General features: G+C 41.9%; 1 protein-coding gene across 1 annotated transcript in view; it reads left to right on the top strand.

Moving 5' to 3' along the window:
* Positions 1-11,755, top strand: part of LOC114667584 (zinc finger protein 850-like) — a 68,910-nt gene extending 57,155 nt beyond the window's left edge. Inside the window, exon 5 of the mRNA XM_051934254.1 lies at positions 9,905-11,755. Within this exon, the coding sequence (XP_051790214.1) occupies positions 9,905-10,914 (1,010 nt within the window). The 3' untranslated portion in view covers positions 10,915-11,755. The remainder of the gene's footprint in view (positions 1-9,904) is intronic.
* Positions 11,756-18,727: the final 6,972 nt, after the last annotated feature.

The following is an 18,727-nucleotide window of genomic DNA, read 5'->3' as shown; positions in this document are numbered from 1 at the left end:
GGAGGTGTTTTAAGTGTCTCGGGGTCTTGTTCATGAGTGAGGGGCGAAGGGAGTGGGAGGTTGACAGGTGAATCAGAGCAGCATCTTCAGTCATACTGTTATGGTACCGGTCAGTTGTTGTGAAGAAAGAGCTGAGCTGAAAGGCAAAACTCACAATTTACCGGTCAGTCTACATCCTTGTCCTCAACCAATGGTAACAAGCGTTACAAGTGACAAAAGAACTAAATTGCAGATAAGGCTGGCAGAATTAATCTTCCTTCGCAGGGTGTCTGGGCACAGTCTTAGACGTACAGTGAGGAGCACATACTTTTGTGAGGAGCTCAAAGCATAGCCGCTGCTCATCTGCATGAAAGGAGCCAACTAAGGTGGTTCTGCCATCTGATTAGGATGTCTCCTAGACGCCTCCCAGGGCATGTCCAACCAGGAAGAGAACTTGGGGAAGACGCAGGACACGCTGGAGAGATTGTATCATGGCTGGCCTAGGACACCTCTGTAACTCCTCCAGATAAATAGGAGGAGGTGACAAGGAAAATGGACGTCTGAGCATCTTTGCTTAGACTGTTGCCTCCATGACCCTAACCTGGATAAGTGGTAGAAAACAGATGGATGTATGGTCAGTTCAAAGAATGCTCTTTATTTATTAATATCTTTCATTTTTCCACTCAAAAGGATGCAATCTTGGCATTTGAATTCGACAACTCATAGTGGGCTTTTTTAGCTTCTGATTTTGTATTTAGCACCTGGACTGCCTATTGGTCACCAAACTGAACAGTTCCTGACAGCAGCCTGGAAATCCCACCCTCAAAGGGCAATGCTGTCAATCCCACTCCCAGAATGAACAAAGCTCCTATATGTTAAATGTGTGGAAGTCCATAAGACATACGCTTATACAATATAGTTTACATTTACTTATTTGGCTCATGCCTTTATCCAAGGTGACTTCCACATTTGGGATATAATTGGTTATATTTCTTTTGTTTTTCCAAATGGAGCACAGGTAGGTCAAGTCACTTGCTCATGGTCACTACACAACAGTGCCTGGATATTTATGTGGCAGTGCTACACTGCTGTTACTATTGGATTACTTTGACACTGTTTTATTAACAAGCTATGACGCACAGCCAAATCAACATGGTTTAATGGAAGCATTTAAGTGTTGAGGTAAAAAAAATTCAGTTGAAGAAATTTTCAAAGTTTTAATCACACGTATTAATGGCGATTAATCAGAAGTCTTATTTATATGGTTTGTTATAAGGAGAGCTGTCTTGACCTCATAGTAATTGGGTAGACTTAACATTTCCTGTCATGTTTCACTAATGCGTTGCAACATGTGCACGCAGATTTTCACAGGCCCAGCTTGTCGACACGGGCACAACTAGTCACTTAATAACAAGGAGTTTTACAAAAAGTTGAAACAAAGTACTCTAGTAACGTTATTGATACCTACACTGTTAAAACTGTGCAAGAGTTTTACCAAAAAGATGGCTACAGTCACATGGCTTTAATACAAAAATTAAGCAAATGCTTTCTCATTTGGCATTTTGACATTGTTTATGAGCTGACTTGTGTGGGTGCTGGTAGAATAACTTCAGAAAGAGCAGTATAGACTGCTTGGTGTTGGAGTTTTATATATGTAATTGCTAGGCGTGTATGAGAATGTTTCATGGCTGGGGTTAAAGCAATTCATTGTTACTTGTGATTGCCCTTCTGTTTGTGGGCTTCACTGAACCCCTTTAAAAACATGAGAACGTCTCCTGTGTGAGGCAAGCAAAGCTCTTCCCAGTCGATGGCCATGTTGTGGAGAACTGCGTGTGCAACAGTGTTGGCGCTTTCCCTAAAATAAATTTATTAGTGGGTAACATTGGCACTGATGTGACATGTGACACCGATCAAAAATTTTAATAAGGTGATGAGCATCATTTTACAACAAAAAAGGAAGGACTACAGATGGTACAACTTGCCAAACGTTAATGACTGAGGTTGTCACCTTAAGTGATCTGCAGCGTGTGAGTACCGTATATACTCGCGTTTAAGTCAGGTCTTGAAACCCGAAAAATTGATCATAAAATCAGACCCCGACTTATATGCCCATTCAAAAATGTGACACTTAATTTTTTTTTTTTTCCAATGTCGCACCAGTTTCTAAGACATATCGAATTTTGTTGCAGCAGTGCAGTTACCAATTTCTCTCTCCACTTCAACGACGTTTAATTTAAAACCAGCTTCATATTTTCTTCTGATTGAACGCTCCATCGTAGATAAGGGATGCTCTTACAATAAAGGCGTATGAGGGTGTGAGATACAAAAATCAGTGTAAACATTGCTTCGGAATAGTTTGGGTATTACCGTGTGGACACATAGGCACAATAGACAGAGAGAGAGGTTAGGAGCACTCGCTGATACAGTGTATTGCCGCACCCACATAGTAAAAAAGACAGCGTGCTCTGTGGTGACTCTCAGGTGGGCGTTAGCATATCATAATCTCTTGGACTGATAGCGTGAGTTTTCCACATTCGACTTATACGAGTGACATTATAAAATACAGTGAACCCTTGACTTACAAACTCGATTCGTTCGCGAGGGCTGGTTGTAACTCAAGTTGGCTGTAAGTCAAGACTAATTTTCCCATAAGAAATAATGGAAATACCCATAATGCGTTACGAACATCCCACAGCAACACTTACTTAACCTTTTCATAATAAAAAAGGGTTGTATAATGTGCATAATTTACCAAAACACCAATAATTTTTCTAATGTACTAACCAAAAAGTTATAAAAAGTGCCTAGCCTACTAGAAACAGCAATTTCATACTGTACTCACCATTTAATTTGACATCTTTGGGCTGCAGGAAGGGAGGAGGAGGAGAATGAAATGGAAGGTGGTTATTGTTTGGAAGGAGCCTCCTTATACAAATCTTTTCTTTGTAAAATTGTCGAGATGGTGGATTTCGACATGCTGTACACACCACTCTCATATTTCCGCACAATTTCCTTCTTCGTTTCGATAGTGATCGCTTTCTTTACCTTCGTTACCTTCTCTTCCTTCCTTAGCAATTATCGAAAAAAATTATATAAATCACTGCACTGACCAAAATTATGTCCACAAACACATGTATCTGGGCTCCGACTGACGCTTACAAACGCTCTCGGCAGTTTGTTTACAATCGCGCAAGCAGATACACATGACCGCATTCAGGTCGTAACGTAAGATGTTGGTCGTAAATCAAAACAAAAATTTTGGTCGTAAATCAAGTTGTTCGCATGTCAGGCCAGTCGTATATCAAGGGTCGACTGTACCAGAAATTATATTGTAAAATCAAGTCCCGACTTATCTGCTGGAGAACTTATCCACGAGTATATGCACCTTGTGAAATTAAACAAGCAAACTCTATAGACAACTTAGATGCAGTTGTCTCCCTTTCAGAAATTTGCAGCAATGTTCATAAATTAAATTAATTTTGATTCAAGATTGGATGCTGCACTGGATTTACCCCATCCCAGAGGCCATGTGTATTGATCATTGGTTGACCCACTCATTTCAGCAATATGCCAGGCTCTGCATTAATTTGCTGGCTTTTGCCGGTTATGTTTTTAGACCCAGCCAAAGGCTCCCACAACAGGACTCCAAATGCCTTTTCAAAGTGGCAGTGGGCCTTCTAGTGGCTTTGACTGTCCCACAGCTCGGCAAGCCTAGTAGGATCGTGCAGAGGTTTCAGAAGGTATTTACACAAAGGACACACTTGGTCAGCAGTCGTACTCCTTTGATGGCTCCAGTCTCACTCCTCTGGAACAGTCCCCAGTTGTTAAAGATGAGAGCGTAGTGTGTGCTGCCTTGCCAAAATGCTAAGTGATTTGTTATTGCACACCATTTGACAATTGATTGATGCATAGTTGTATCTGTTGATAAATGCTGGACTCTTGACAGTGCCATGTAAATACAGTGTCACAAAGGTGACATCAATTACTCCTGGCATGTTTGAGTATATGAAGAGCACACTTCACCTTCATGTGGCATGATAACGTAGCAGTTGTGGAGACTGGCAAGGGCATTTGGCACCTCTGTGTATGATGTGTTGCACACAAATGTTCGATGTAAATGAATCGGGTCAGCAGCACACCAGTACAATGACTGTGTTGCTAAGAACTAAAGTGGGAGAAGAACTTGTAGCTTTCCTGGAATAATGAGTGAGACCCTCTCCCTAAGCCTCAACATTTCATTAAATATTTCGGTGAGTTTCCTTGCTCCACACTTTGATAACCAGAATCTCTCGTGACATTCCTCTTCTGTGTATGCTACAAAGGGGTCTGACTGGCAGCGGTATTGCCTGGCTGACATCCTTACTAAACAAATCCTGGGCACTGCCAAAAGTTATTCCTTCAATATTTTACATTTGAAGCACATAAAGTGCAAAATGTGCTTTTCAGAAAAATCTACCTTTGTGCTGTTGTCAATAAGCTAAGACATACTATTGGAGTGTGCCAGTTATGGTAAACAGGGCTGGTTAATTGTCAGTGGGCTGTTACATTCATGAGACATTTTGGCAGTTTATTAATTTGGAATGCCAGCTCTACATTTTTATTGATGAATAAATAACAGTTAAAGGTCTTCTTCTTTCGGCTGCTCCTGTTAGGGGTCACCACAGCGGATCACATTTTTCCATCTCTTCCTGTCTTTTGCATCTTGCTCCATTACACCCATCACCTGCATGTCCTCTCTCACCACATCCATAAACCTCCTCTCAGGCCTTCCTCTTTTCCTCTTGCCTGGCAGCTCTATCCTTAACATCCATCCATCCATCCATCCATTTTCCAACCCGCTGAATCCGAACACAGGGTCACGGGGGTCCGCTGGAGCCAATCCCAGCCAACACAGGGCACAAGGCAGGAACCAATCCTGGGCAGGGTGCCAACCCACCGCAGATCCTTAACATCCTTCACGCAATATACTCAGCATCTCTCCTCTGCACATGTCCAAACCAACACAATGTCGCCTCTCTGACTTTGTCTCCCAACCATCCAACCTGAGCTGACCCTCTAATGTGCTCACTTCTAATTCTGTCCATCCTCGTCACACCCAATGCAAATCTTAACATCTTTAACTCTGCCACCTCCAGCTCTATCTCCTGCCTTCTGGTCAGTGCCACTGTCTCCAACCCATATAACAGCTGTTCTCACTACCATCTTATAGACCTTCCCTTTCTCTCTTATTGGTACCCATCTGTAAAAAATCACTCACGCCACTCTTCTCCACCCATTCCACCCTGCTTGCAGTCGCTTCTTCACCTTTCTTCCACGCTCCCTGTTACTCTGTACTGTTAATCCCAAGTAATTAAACTCATCCACCTTTGCCAACTCCCTGCATCCTCATCATTCAACTGACCTCCCTCTCATTTACACACATGTATTTTGTCTTGTTCCTACTGACCTTCCTTCCTCTCCTCTCTAGAGCATATCTCCACCTCTCCAGGGTCTCCACAAACTGCTCCCTACTATCGCTACAGATCACAATGTCATCAGCAAACATCATAGTCCAAGGGGACTCCTGTCTAGTCTCGTCTGTCAACCTATCCATCACAATTGCAAATAAGAGATGGCTCAGAGTCAATCCCTGATGTAATCCCACCTCTACTTTGAATGCATTATTCACTTCTACTGCAGACCTCACCATTGTCACACTTCCCTCGTACATATCCTGTACAACTCTTACATACTTCTCTGCCACTCCCGACTTCCTCATACAATACCACAGTTCCTCTCTACGCATCCTGTCATATGCTTTCTCTAAGTCCACAAAGACACAATGTAACTTCTTCTGGCTTTCTCTATATTTCTACTTCAACCCCCTCAGAGTAAACATTGCATCTGTGGTGCTCTTTCCCAACATGAAACCATACTGCTGTTCGCTAATCATCACCTTTCTTCTTAACCTATGTTCCACTACTGTTTACCATAACGTCGTGCTGAGACTCATCAGTTTCATCCATCTGTGGTTACTACAGTCCTGCACATCTCCCTTATTCTTAAATATCGGCACCAGTACACTTCTTCTCCACTCCTCAGGCATTCTCTCACTTTCCAAGATTGCATTAAACAATCTGATTAAGAACTCCACTGCCATCTCCCCTAAACACCTCCAGCCTTCCACTGTTCTGTCATCTGGACCAGCGGCCTTCCCATTATTCATCCTCTTCATAGCTGTCCTTACTTCCTCCTTGCTAATCCATTTCACTTCCTGATTCATTATTTCTACATCATCCAACATTCTCTCTCTCTCTCATTCCCTTCATTCATCAGCCTCTCAAAGTACTCTTTCAGTCCTTTTGTTTAGCCAATCGGTACAGGTCCTTTTCTCTCTCCTTAGTGTCCAACCTCTCATACAACTCATCATACGCCTTTTCTTTAGCCTTCGCCAAATCTCTCTTCACCTTACACCTTATCTCCTTGTATTTCTATCTACTTTCTTTATATCTTTGACTATCCCACTTCTTCTTTGCCATCCTCTTCCTCTGTATTCTCTCCTGTACTTCCCCTTTTTACCACCAGGTTTCGTTTTCCTCCTTCCTTTGTCCATATGTTACATCAAGCACCCTTCTTACTGTCACCCTTTCTACATCCACTGTAGTTGCCCAGCTGTCTGGTAACTCTTCACAGCAATCCAGTGCCTGTCTTACCTTCTCCTTGAACTCCACTTTGCAGTCTTCGTTTTTCAACTTCCACCATTTGATCCTTTACTCTGCTTTCACTCTCCTCTTCTTCTTGATCTCCAACATCATCCTACAGACCATCATCCTATGCTGCCTAAGAACACTTTCCCCTGCTATCACTTTGCAGTCTCCGATCTTCTTTAGACTGCATAGGTTATAATCTACCTATGTGCATCTAACTCCACTCTTGTGCATTACCAATGTGTTCGTCCTTAAAATATGTATTCACCACATCCCTGCCTATCCTTTTTGCAAAATCCACTATCATCTGACCTTCTTCATTCCTCTCCATCACTTCCTCATCTCCTCTGCCCCCTTTACCAACATGCCCATTGAAGTCCCCTCCACCACATCATCCAACTCACTCCAGAAATCACCTTTCTCCTCCATCGCACACCCAACCTGTGGGACATATGCACATTAATCATCACACCTTCAATTTCTCTTTTATCACCTCCAAAACACTCTTGACATACTGTTCCTTCAAGAGAACTCCTACCGCATTTCTCCTCCCATCCACACCATGAAAGAACAATTTGAACCTGCCTGCGATACACCTGGCCTTACTCACCTTCCATTTAGTATATAGCAATATATCAACCTTCCTTCTCTCCATCATATCAGCCAACTCTCTCCCATTTCCAGTCATACTCCCAATGTTCAAAGTTCCTACCCTCAGTTCCACTCTCTTTACCTTCCTCCTCTCCTCTTTTGTCCAGACACATCTCCCCCCTCTTCTTCTCTTTCTTCGGCCAACAATAGCCTGATTTCCGCCAGCACCCTGTTGGCTAACAGTACTGGTGGTTGCCGTTGTTAACCCAGGCCTCGACCGATCTGGTATGGAAATATGTATTGCTGTCCACATATTGGTCTGGCAACATTTAACACCGGAAGCCCTTTCTGATGTAACCCTCCCCATTTACCCAGGCTTGGAACCGGCACAAAGAAACACACTGGTTTGTGCATCCATCCCCTGTAGCTGGGTTATACAAGGTTATCCTTGTTTTAATATTAAATCTGACATCAACCACATACCCTTTTCTTTATTGCTTAGTTAAGTTTGATTGATTCATTACCCAACTCTTACGTACTTAAGTCCAGATCAGGAGAGATTATACAGTAGGTCTATAAGTATTTGGACAGTGGCATAATTTTGGCTCTGTACACCACCACAATGAATTTGAAACAAGGCAATCAAGATGTGATTGAAGTTTAGACTTTCAGCTTTAATTCAAGGGGTTTGAGAAAAATTATTGTATGAGCTGTTTAGAAAAGACAGACATTTTTATACATGGTCCCTCTATTTCCAGAGGCTTGAAAGTATTTTGACAAACTAGCATAATCATAAATATAATGATCATTGGCAATATTTGGGCATGGCTACAGCAACATACTTGAGAGTGTTTTTGGTCTGGCTGATAGTAGAAATCCTGTTTCATTTCAGTACCTGTAGTCTGGGTAGACAGCCACACTAATAACAGTGGTGTTGCTGGCCAAGTACTTGTGGACTGCACTGTGTGTGTTCATACAGGGAGCAAAAAGAAAAAATAAGTTTTAAGATTATTTATTGGTTTTAAGACTCTGATTTGCGTATTTACAAAGATTGCAGAAAGAGTTTATATCATGGCTATACTGTCATGTGCTGATTTACAGGCCCACTGAGTTGAGGCCATTTGTGCTTGCAGCAGAAAGACATAGGAAAACAATAGGGTAATAATGTACTGCCAAAGCTGTCAAACTAATAATCTTTTGTTGTTATTATTATTTCTAGTTCACAGAGCCTCCTATGTTTTCTGACTGTTGGAGGACCCTTTAAGGTTTGTTTTGATTGACGCTGCTCATTGTGACTAATTCTTGTTCATGTGGTCCACACCGCCTTCCCTTACACAAGTGTTTCTTAACCTTTATGGTCACGTGACCCAGTTTCGCCTTATTAAATTTATTGACGATCCACTAGTAGCAATTGCAAACCACCCCTTGTTAGAGACAAGCTGACTCAGAAACAGGAAAACCTGTCCCGAAGTGCTGTCAGTCACTTAGGCAAACCAGCAACAACAACAACCCACAACCCAGTGGGAGAGAAACATTGCCTTACATGGACCTGACCTGTGGACCCCAAGACTCCAGAATCAATTTGTACACCTCCATTCTGGCAGTTGTAGTATGCATACCGGTGACCCACAGAGCCTCAGCTGCAATGACCTGCTCACTTTGTGACTGACATTTGGCCACAAGTCAGTGGGTAAGCGTATTAAGTAATTTTTTTCATTTCCCTTTATAATTTACTTATACATTTTTATAGCACTCCTCATGTAGTGTAGCCTTGTAGTGCTTGACGTTTCTAGCTAAAATGCTACTGTTGAAACAATATCTGACATCATTTACTGTACATGTGTGAACACACAAATTGGATTAAACAATTTGATTAGCATAAATAAATCACACTACATGTCCATTAACATTATAAATATCACCAATGTATCACAAAGCTGACCAGTCTTGATGTCACCCGGCTATCCCCTTTCAGAGCAGACACAAATGACCGGGCTGATCTATTATGTCTCATCTTCTCCTAGACCCTGATGCTCCTATTAAGACTATACAGTAATAAGTCACTTTGTTCATTCCTTTGTTTGAATTTTGTGATAAAATAAAATTTCTGTATTTTTTTGCATTCAAGTAGCTTTAGACTAATTGTGCAGAAATGTCAGGGCACATCCTCTTTATTAAAGGTGTATTTCACATGCTGGGTATGGCAGCCTTTTTTTACAAATAAAATAATCTTCATGTCATCGTAGAATGGAAGAGCATTATATTTGAAAGCTATTATATGAATAAGATATGAACAACATGCAAGTTTGAGTAGTAGTAAGTGTATGATGGCACAATGAAAATGCAGTTCTGTAAAACAGTTAAAAATGTGACCAATAATACAATCAGGGCTCTAACATAAATCATCTAATTGTGTAGTTCCTGCTTATTTAACACTTATTGTTTTGCTTACAGTGTTTGTAATCATGAGTGAGTAGTTGTAATACACGACACAAAATGATCGATTTAAGCGTCTTTACAAGTTACATTTTTACAATTGTTTACTCATAAATTTCAACCAGCATTTATTTAATGTTATGACTTAAGGTTAATATTCAGGCAGCAGATTAACAATTAACCTTTCATTTTTCCTCTTGAATTTAATACAGGACACAAGCGTCACTGCTGTTCCCAGTGTGGCAAACGCTTTTCTCGTTTAAGCGCTCTTCAAACCCACAAAAGAGTTCACACTGGAGAGAAGCCCTACTGGTGTTCGGAATGTGGCAAACTCTTCTCACAAATCGGCCATCTTCAGAGACATACAGCAATTCACACTGGAGAGAAACCGTATGGCTGTTCGGAATGTGGCAAACAATTCTCACGAATCAGCCATCTCCAGAGACACACAACAATTCACACCGGAGAGAGGCCATTTGGCTGTTCAGAATGTGGAAAAAGATTCTCACAAATTACCCATCTTCAGACCCACACAAGAATTCACACTGGAGAGAGTCTGTATTGCTGTTCTGAATGTGGCAAGCAATTTTCACAATTAAGCGATCTTCAGAGTCACACAAGAATTCACACTGGGGAAAAGCCGTTTTCTTGTAATGAGTGTGGCAAGCAGTTCAAACATATGATCAGCCTTCAGAGCCACATCCAGATTCACACGGCAGAAAGGCCATATTCCTGTAATGAGTGTGGAAAACAGTTCAAACATATGATAAACCTTCAGACCCACATACAGATTCACAGTGCAAAGAAGCCATACTGCTGCTCTGAATGTGACAAGCAATTCTGTAACAAACAAAGTCTTTTAACTCACTCCAGGATTCATGTAGGAGAAGATCCAAAATCTTGTTCTGAATGTGGAAAACAATTTTCTACCAGCAGCTATCTTCTGATACACAAAAGAATTCACACTGGGGAGAAGCCATTTTCTTGTTCAGAATGTGGAAAGCAATTTTATGACAACAGCCACCTTCAGCGTCACCAAAGAGTTCACACAGGGGAGAAGCCGCATTGTTGTTCAGAATGTGGTAAGCAATTCTCGCGAATGGCCCACCTTAAGACCCACATAAGAATACACACTGGAGAGAAGCCATATTCTTGTTCAGAATGTGGAAAACAATTCTCTGACAGCAGCCATTTTCACAAGCACAAAAAAAACTCACACTGAAGAGAAGCTGTATTGCTATTTGGAATGGTTCCAGTGACTCTCATGAACAAGCAGTCTTCAGACAACTGAACTATCATGACTGTAAAGAGTGAGATTTGATTCAATCCTGTCTTGATAGTGAGCGCATATAGAAAATTTAGAGAAATTTAATGCCAAGAGAAGCCATATTGCTGTAGTGAATGTGAAAAAACAATTTTGTTTCAGGCGTAGTCTTTTAACCCATTCAAGAATTCACATAGGAGAGAAAAATGTTCTTAAAATGTCGTGATTAAGGATCACATAAAACTTCACGCTGTAGCCAAGCCATATTCTTGCTCTGGATGTGGCAAACAGTTCTTTGATATGAATCCTTTCCAATGCCACGTGAGAATTTGCTATCAAGAGAAGCCCTGAAGGAGGAAGTTGGAAAATAATAAAGAAAGGGAAGGAAGAAGGAGTTAGTAGGGTGATTTTTGGACTCTTAAATGTTGACGAGTCTCTTCAAAGGTGGGGTTCTTTGCGTAAGATCAATACCAATTCTCATCAAGGTGAGAAAGATCCATCATACTGGCTGCACATCTCTGAGGATACAAAAGCGGCCAACTACTTCATTTTGTTAATTAATTTGATATTTTGCTCTTGTTCTTTATTTTCTACTTTGCAAGTTTCACTTTTGGAATTGTTTCTATTTTTGATTTTGATTTGATATACTTTTTTAATCCTCGATGGGAAACTGTCTTTTCGCATGACCTTTGGAGTTCAGAGCACAGGGTCAGCCATTGTACAGCGTTCCGGAGCAATTTTCTGCTTAAGGGTTAGACACTTTGATTTAAATGTAATAAAATTTAACTCTTTAAGTCAAGGCCTTGTTGTTTGTGGGTTTAACGGTTTCCCTCTCCCATTTTAGTGAATGTTAAGCCTTAGGCTCTTTCTTTATAGTGAGTGGGTCACTGGCCCTTTCTGAATGTATCCATGATTTTTTTGTTTTTTGGTAGCCCTGAATCCTAACACTATAATTGGTAGCAAGCATTCATAGCATGGCAGTGAATTTATTGTTTGAACAGGATTACAAGCACGAAAGAAGAGAAATGAGGCAACGCTTGGTGTGTCTTGGAGAAAATGCTAAAAGTTCCACCTGCAAAGAAGAACATTTCCAAAGGTATTCCCTATGAGTTGTCAAGGCTTTTGAGCAGTCCATTGTATGTTGTGAGTATCCATTACTTCTTACTTGCTCTGAGGAGAGTGAAGAGGCAGTTTCATTTTTTCCTGCCTCCATGTACATGAGCATCACACGGGCCTGCAATCTGGTTATTTTATTTGTACAGTGGGGAAAATAAGTGTTGAACGCGTCAACGTTTTTCTCAGTAAATATATTTCTCATGGGGCTATTGACATGAAATTTACACCAGATGTCGGTAACAACCCAAGTAATCCTCACATACAAAGAAATCAAAACAAATCAGTCCATAAATTAAATTCTGTGTAATAAAGTTGAATGACACAGGGAATAAGTATTGAACACGCTTACTGACATTTATTTAATCCTTAGTAGAAAAGTCTTTGTCTGTAATAACAGCTTTGAGACACCTCCTGTATGGAGAAACGAGTCGCATGCATTGCTCAGATGTGATTTTGGCCCATTCTTCCACACAAACTGTCTTCAAATCTAGAAGGTTCCAGGAGCCTCTTCTATGAACTCTCATCTTCAGTTCTTTCCATAGATTTTCAATTGAATTCAAGTCAGTGATTGACTGGGCCATTCTAGCAGCTTTATTTTCTTTCTCTGAAAGCAATTGATAGTGTTTGGGATCCTTGTCTTGCTGAAATGTCCCCCCTCATTTCATCTTCAGCATCCTGGTGGATAGCAGCAGATTCTTATCAAGAATGTCACGCTACATTTCTCCATTCATCCTTCCTTCAATTATGTGAAATTTGCCAGTACCATATGCTGAAAAACAGCCCTCCACCATGATGTTCCCACCTCTAAACTTCACTGTTGGTGTGGTGTTTTGGGGCTGATGTCCAGTGCCATTTCTCCTCATGGTGTGTGCAATGACATCCAAAGAGTTCCATTTTGGTCTCAACTGACCAGACTCTATTCTCCCAGTATTTCATTGGCTTGTCCAAATATTGTTCACCAAACTTTAAATGAGCTCAACATGCTCTTTCTTCAGTAGTGGAGTCTTGCGTTGTAGAGGCCATGGCGGTTGATTGCATTACTTATTGTTGCTTTGAAACAACTGGACCTGCTAATTGCAGGTCTTTCTGAAGTTCTCCACGAGTGGTCCTTGGACAACTCATCTGATTATTCTTTTGACTTCTCTGTCAGAAATCTTGCAAGGAGCACCTGGTTATGGTGAAATGATGTTCTTTCCACTTCCGGATTATGGCCCCAAAGGTGCTCACTGGAACATTCAGAAGTTTAGAAATATGTCTGTCACCAATGCCATCAGGATGTTTGGCAACAATATGGTTGTGAAGGTCTTGAGAGATCTCTTTGCTATAATACACAAGAAGCACCTCATGATGGGACACCTTGGTAAGGAGAAACCCTTTTATAGGCCATCAGTTAGGACTAAACCAGCTGATATTCATTTGCACTGATAGTTGGCTATCAGGATTGAAAGATGTCAGCTTCTTTCTTGGCTTTCCAGGCCTCTTTGCACCTCCATTTCTTCATGTGTTCAATACTTATTCCCTGTGTCATTCCACTTTATTACACATAACTTAATATATGGACTTACTTGTTTTGATTTCTTTGTATGTGTGGATTATTTGGGTTGTTTTCTGACATCTGGTGAAAATGCCCATGTCAGTAGACCCATTAGAAATATATTTATCTGTTTGATGCACCGTTTGCTGTTTAATACCTGTTTGTGCTTGAGTGTGTGTGTGTGTCCACCATCTTACAGTGCGAGTTTTCCTAATGGCAAGAAAACCTCAACTATGTTTTATCAGTCTAACTTGAACTGCCACCCTTGGCCACTATGGAAAGACTCAGGAACCCTGTTGCTGGAAATAAAGGTCATACAGTAAATACAATGAGCTACTATGGTTACATGCAGATCTTTTGGAGGGAGTAAATTCACAAAGGCTGTAAAGTGATCCACCATAACAAGCACGTCTGTTCCCTTGAGTGGTGATGGGTAACTCTGTCAGATCAGCTGCAACTTTCTGAAAAGACCTTAGTGCATGAATCAACTGCATGGGAGCTCTCTCTCTCGAGGGCTAGGAGAGCTGCAGGTTAAGCAGAACAAAATCTGCTTATATCCCTGGACATGAATCTCCAATAATAAAATCTCCTAGCTCTGTGCAAGGTTCTGTCAACCCCCAGGTGTCAACTAAACCCATTGTCATGTAGACCTTTCAAAGATGTGGTAATGGAGCTCCCCAGTAAAACAATCTGATAGGTTGGACTTGAATATGGTATCAGTTTGACAGTCCGGCAGAGCATTCAATTTTTAAGTGTTAATTTGTGTGCCATAATTTTTATATTAGAGCAGAGGAACCTTTAATGCAATGCAAAGGTGGTGGATGTTTACATTTCTTTTGTCCAGGACTTGACTGTGTGAAGACACATATATTAGCATGCTGCTGTTCCAGAAGCTCCTCCAGATCAATAGACAAGGTAAGCGGTGTATCATTAGATTAGATAAACTTTACTAATCTTCTTCTTTCGGTTGCTCTCGTTAGGGGTTGCCACAGTCGATCACCTTCTTCCATATCTTTCTGTCCTCTACATCTTGCTCTGTCACACCCATCACCTGCAGTTCCTCTCTCACCACATCCATAAACCTCCTCTCAGGCCTTCCTCTTTTCCTCTTCCCCGGCAGCTCTATCCTTAGCATCCTTCTCCCAATATACCCAGCATCTCTCCTCTGCACATGTCCAAACCAATGCAATCTCGCCTCTCTGACTTTGTCTCCCAACCGTCCAACTTGAGCTGACTCTCTAATGTCCTCATTTCTAATCCAATCCATCCTCGTCACACCCAATGTAAATCTTGCCATCTTTAACTCTGCCACCTCCAGCTCTGTCTCCTGCTTTCTTGTCAGTGCCACCGTCTCCAACCCATATAACACAAGGGGGCTGCGCCCCCCTGCTCGCTTCGCTCGCCTACCCCCGGCGTTTTGAATCCGTGCCCGCCGGGCAGCCGTAGGTTGCTTTTGTATTGGCCTCTCTTTCAACCTCATGTAGCATTTTTATAGACTTAGCTAATGGGTGATTGTTTATGACCTTAGTGACGTTTCTCATTATAAGCTCCGTGCATTGTTTGTTTTCAGGAAGGTTCATTCGTTGATAGATTGCGTCATCTGGATCTAAGATGTACATTTCTGCAAATTTGCGTTCATGATTTGTTTCAGGGTGCAATGTTCTAATGTGATGTAATATTTTTCCACATACGCGAAAGCAGTATGGGCCATTGCCAGCTGGTGGCCTGATATTTACTCCGGTAGATGCAAAAGCAAATGAACTATTGTAGGATCTAATGCAGTTCATAAAGTTTTTACTTTCAGGTACATCGTTAGTTAGAAGCTTCCGTAGATATTCAGGATATTCATGTAAAGGAGGCAGTCTAATTTGACCCTTTTGACAACAACGTGTAAACTCATTAGTTGTATTGCCAGTTGTTTCTTCAGGGAAGTTAAGTGAATGACAATGATTGCAAATGACATTCATTAATCCCAATGAATTTTCATTAATAGTCGACTCATTATAGAACGCGTTGTTAGCCAATTGGCGGAATTGTTTAGCAGGTGTTTGTCGTTACTGTCTTTGACGTTTATCTTTTGCCTGTGCCGTTTGAGAGGCGTGTTGTTGTATTTCCAGTATTTGGGATGTGTTGTTTTGGAGCTGTAACTGCTTTGGTTGTGTTGTGTGAGAAGTGCGTTGTAGTCACCGGCGTTCATTGTTTTTATGGAGCCGGGCCCGTTTTTGTATCCTGGTCAGTCGAGCTCTCTCTTTTTGGAGCTGTGTCTGCTTGTTTTCCGGCATATCAGACGCGCGTTGTAGACATCTGCGTTCATTGATATTTTCCCGTCGGTCCCGTTTTTGTATGTCTGTCACTCGAGCTCTTTCCTTTTGAACCCGTGCCTGCTTCGCTTCTGCAGTTTGAGATGCACGCTGCATGCATCTATGTTCATTGTATCTGTCCATTTGGGCTCGTTTCTGTACCTGTGTTAGTCGAGCTTTTCGTTTTTGGAGCCGAGACAGTTTTTCTTCCGCGGTTTCAGAAGCGTGTTGTAGGCACCTACGTTTATTGTTTTTTTTCATGAGGGCTCGTCTTTGTGGTCCCGTTACTCGAGCCGTATCGTTTTGCACCCGTGATCGTGAATTCATGACTTGTCTGTTCTTTATTGTTAGTAATATGGGTAAGTAATAAGGATGATCGCACTTACTGGTAATAGGGAGTGTTTTCTGTGGTTGTACGGTTAATAGTGCATCACTGTAATGAGATTCACCTATGCTGTATAGTTTGTACGTGTTCAGATGACGTATGTTTAATACGGAGCGTTCGTTTCTTCTTATTATTACCCATCAGGTGTTGCGCCTGTGTTATCTGTGGTTGTCCTGTTAATATTGCATCACTATAATGTGATTCCAATATGTAGTGTAGTCCAGTTTCTTGTTTATGTATGACGTTGGGTGTCCGCGTGTGGTTTTTTAGAAGTGCGTGGATTATGCTGTGTAGTGTGTACGTTGATTTCAGATGCGCGTTGTAGGCGAATGCTCCTATCGTAGTATTTGCTGTTTTCCATACCACAATTCGCTTTCCGTAATATCTCGGGGTTGATGTGTGACCCTTTGTGGACTCCGTAGTCTGTCCCGTTTTACTCTGGTGCGGGGGGGGTGACTCCTCTTTTTCCGTACCATCTCAGGCTTGGTTTGTGAACCTTTGTGAACTCCGTAGTATGTCCCGTTTCACTGTGGGGTGGGGATAATGTGATTCAAATATGTTGTTTTGTCCGTATTTGTGGGGTTTCTGTATGATGTCGGGTGTTTGCTTGCGGTTGCTCTTTCGTTTTTGAGCGGTAATCTCGGGCTTGATGGGTGACCCTTTGTGGACTCCGTAGTCTGTCCCGTTTCACTCGGGGGGCATGGGTCTGACTCCTCTTTTTTGTGTGCTATGGGCTTTGTGTGGCGCCTGCGTCTGACTCCTTTTTTTTGTGTGCTATGGGCGCGTTGCCTCATTTCTTATTTCTGTTAGTGGAGGGGGGCTTTGTGTGGCGCCTGCGCACTATGTCTTTTGCGTCCACGGGCAGGTCCCTGCGTCCATATCCGGTTTACCATTCTCGTTTAGTAATATGGATAGCTGGTCTCACTACCATCCTGTAGACCTTCCCTTTCACTCTTGCTGATACCTGTCTGTCACAAATTACTCCTGCCGTTCTTCTCCACCCATTCCATACTGCCTGCACTCTCTTTTTCACGTCTTTTCCACAATCCCTGTTAAGAAATTCAGATGCATACAGATTAGATAAACTTTATTAATATAATTAAGAAATTCAGATGTATACAGCAGCAGCAGAAACATAACAAAACAAGAATCCAGAGTCACATGACAGATAATACAGCCAATCAATCAATTGATCAGTAAATAAATAATAAAAATTAAACTTAATTAGTACATCAGGTGGAAGCATTTAATTGCCTGATAACAAAGGGCACAAAAGACCCCCAGAGGGGCTTCTTATCACTGTATGATGGAATGAGCCTGTTAAAGTGCTCCTGAAGTGGATGGAGGGGATTTTTCATGATGGCATTTAATTTTGCCATCATTGTCTTTTCCACAACAGCTTCCCGTGTGTCCAGGGTTCACCCTGTAATGGAGCAGGCTTTTGTTCAGGCCTTGTGCTTCTTTTGAGCTCAGGTTGCTTCCCCAGGATACTGCAGTATAGCACACCACACTGGCTACTATAGATTTGTAGAACATTTCCAGCAGTTTACTGCATGCATCAAAAGACCTAAGTCTCCAGTCTGCTGTGGTCCTTCTTGTCCAGCACCACTGTGTTGTCAGACCAGTCCAGTTTGTTGTTTATGTGAACCCCCAGGGACTTGTAGCTCTGCACCACTTTCATGTCCTCCGACTGAATGGTAACTGGTCTCAGAGACTCCTTGGCATGTCGGTTCTCCAACAAGAGCTCTTTTGTCTTGCTGATGTTGAGTTGCAGGTTATTGTCCTTGCACCACAAGACAAAGTCCTCCATGGCTTTTCTGTACATTGACCCGTCTCCATTATTAATGCAGCCTATGATGGATGACTTTCTGTATATGCAAGTGCTGGTATTGTGCCGAATGTCTTTTGTGTGGAGGTGCTCCACTACTACACACCACCATTTCTAACACACACAAGCCGTCAGTTTCACAAACTGCTGTCTGTTGGTCAGGAAGTCCATGATTCAAGGGGGGGGGGGGGGGGGGGGGAATCAAGATTTAAATCCTTGAGCTGTTTCTCCATTCAATGAGGTGTTAGAAGCACTGGAAAAGTCAAAGAACGTGATCCTAACGTGGTGCCAGCTTAGTCCAGGTGGGAGTAGGCCTTGTGGAGCATAGAGATGAGAACACCCTCACTACACCTACATTACTGGTCAAATGTTTTAGAATACCTCCATTTTTTCAGTTTTTCTTCAAATTTAATCAGTTGAAATGCAATGAATAACCTAAACGGTGACCAGGGGAGAGTAGTAAACTGACAGAGGACACCCTAGAAAGTCGTAAATTCTAATGATAATGGCAAGAAAACAGCAATTAACAAATGAAATGAAACTGAGTACTATTACTGCGGTGGGTTGGCACCCTGCCCGGGATTGGTTCCTACCTTCTGCCCTGTGTT

This window comes from Erpetoichthys calabaricus, chromosome 1, assembly GCF_900747795.2.
Source record: "Erpetoichthys calabaricus chromosome 1, fErpCal1.3, whole genome shotgun sequence".
Taxonomy (NCBI): Eukaryota; Metazoa; Chordata; class Cladistia; order Polypteriformes; family Polypteridae; genus Erpetoichthys; species Erpetoichthys calabaricus.
Note: the sequence above shows the minus strand (reverse complement) of the source record. Positions and strands in the feature narration are given on the sequence as shown.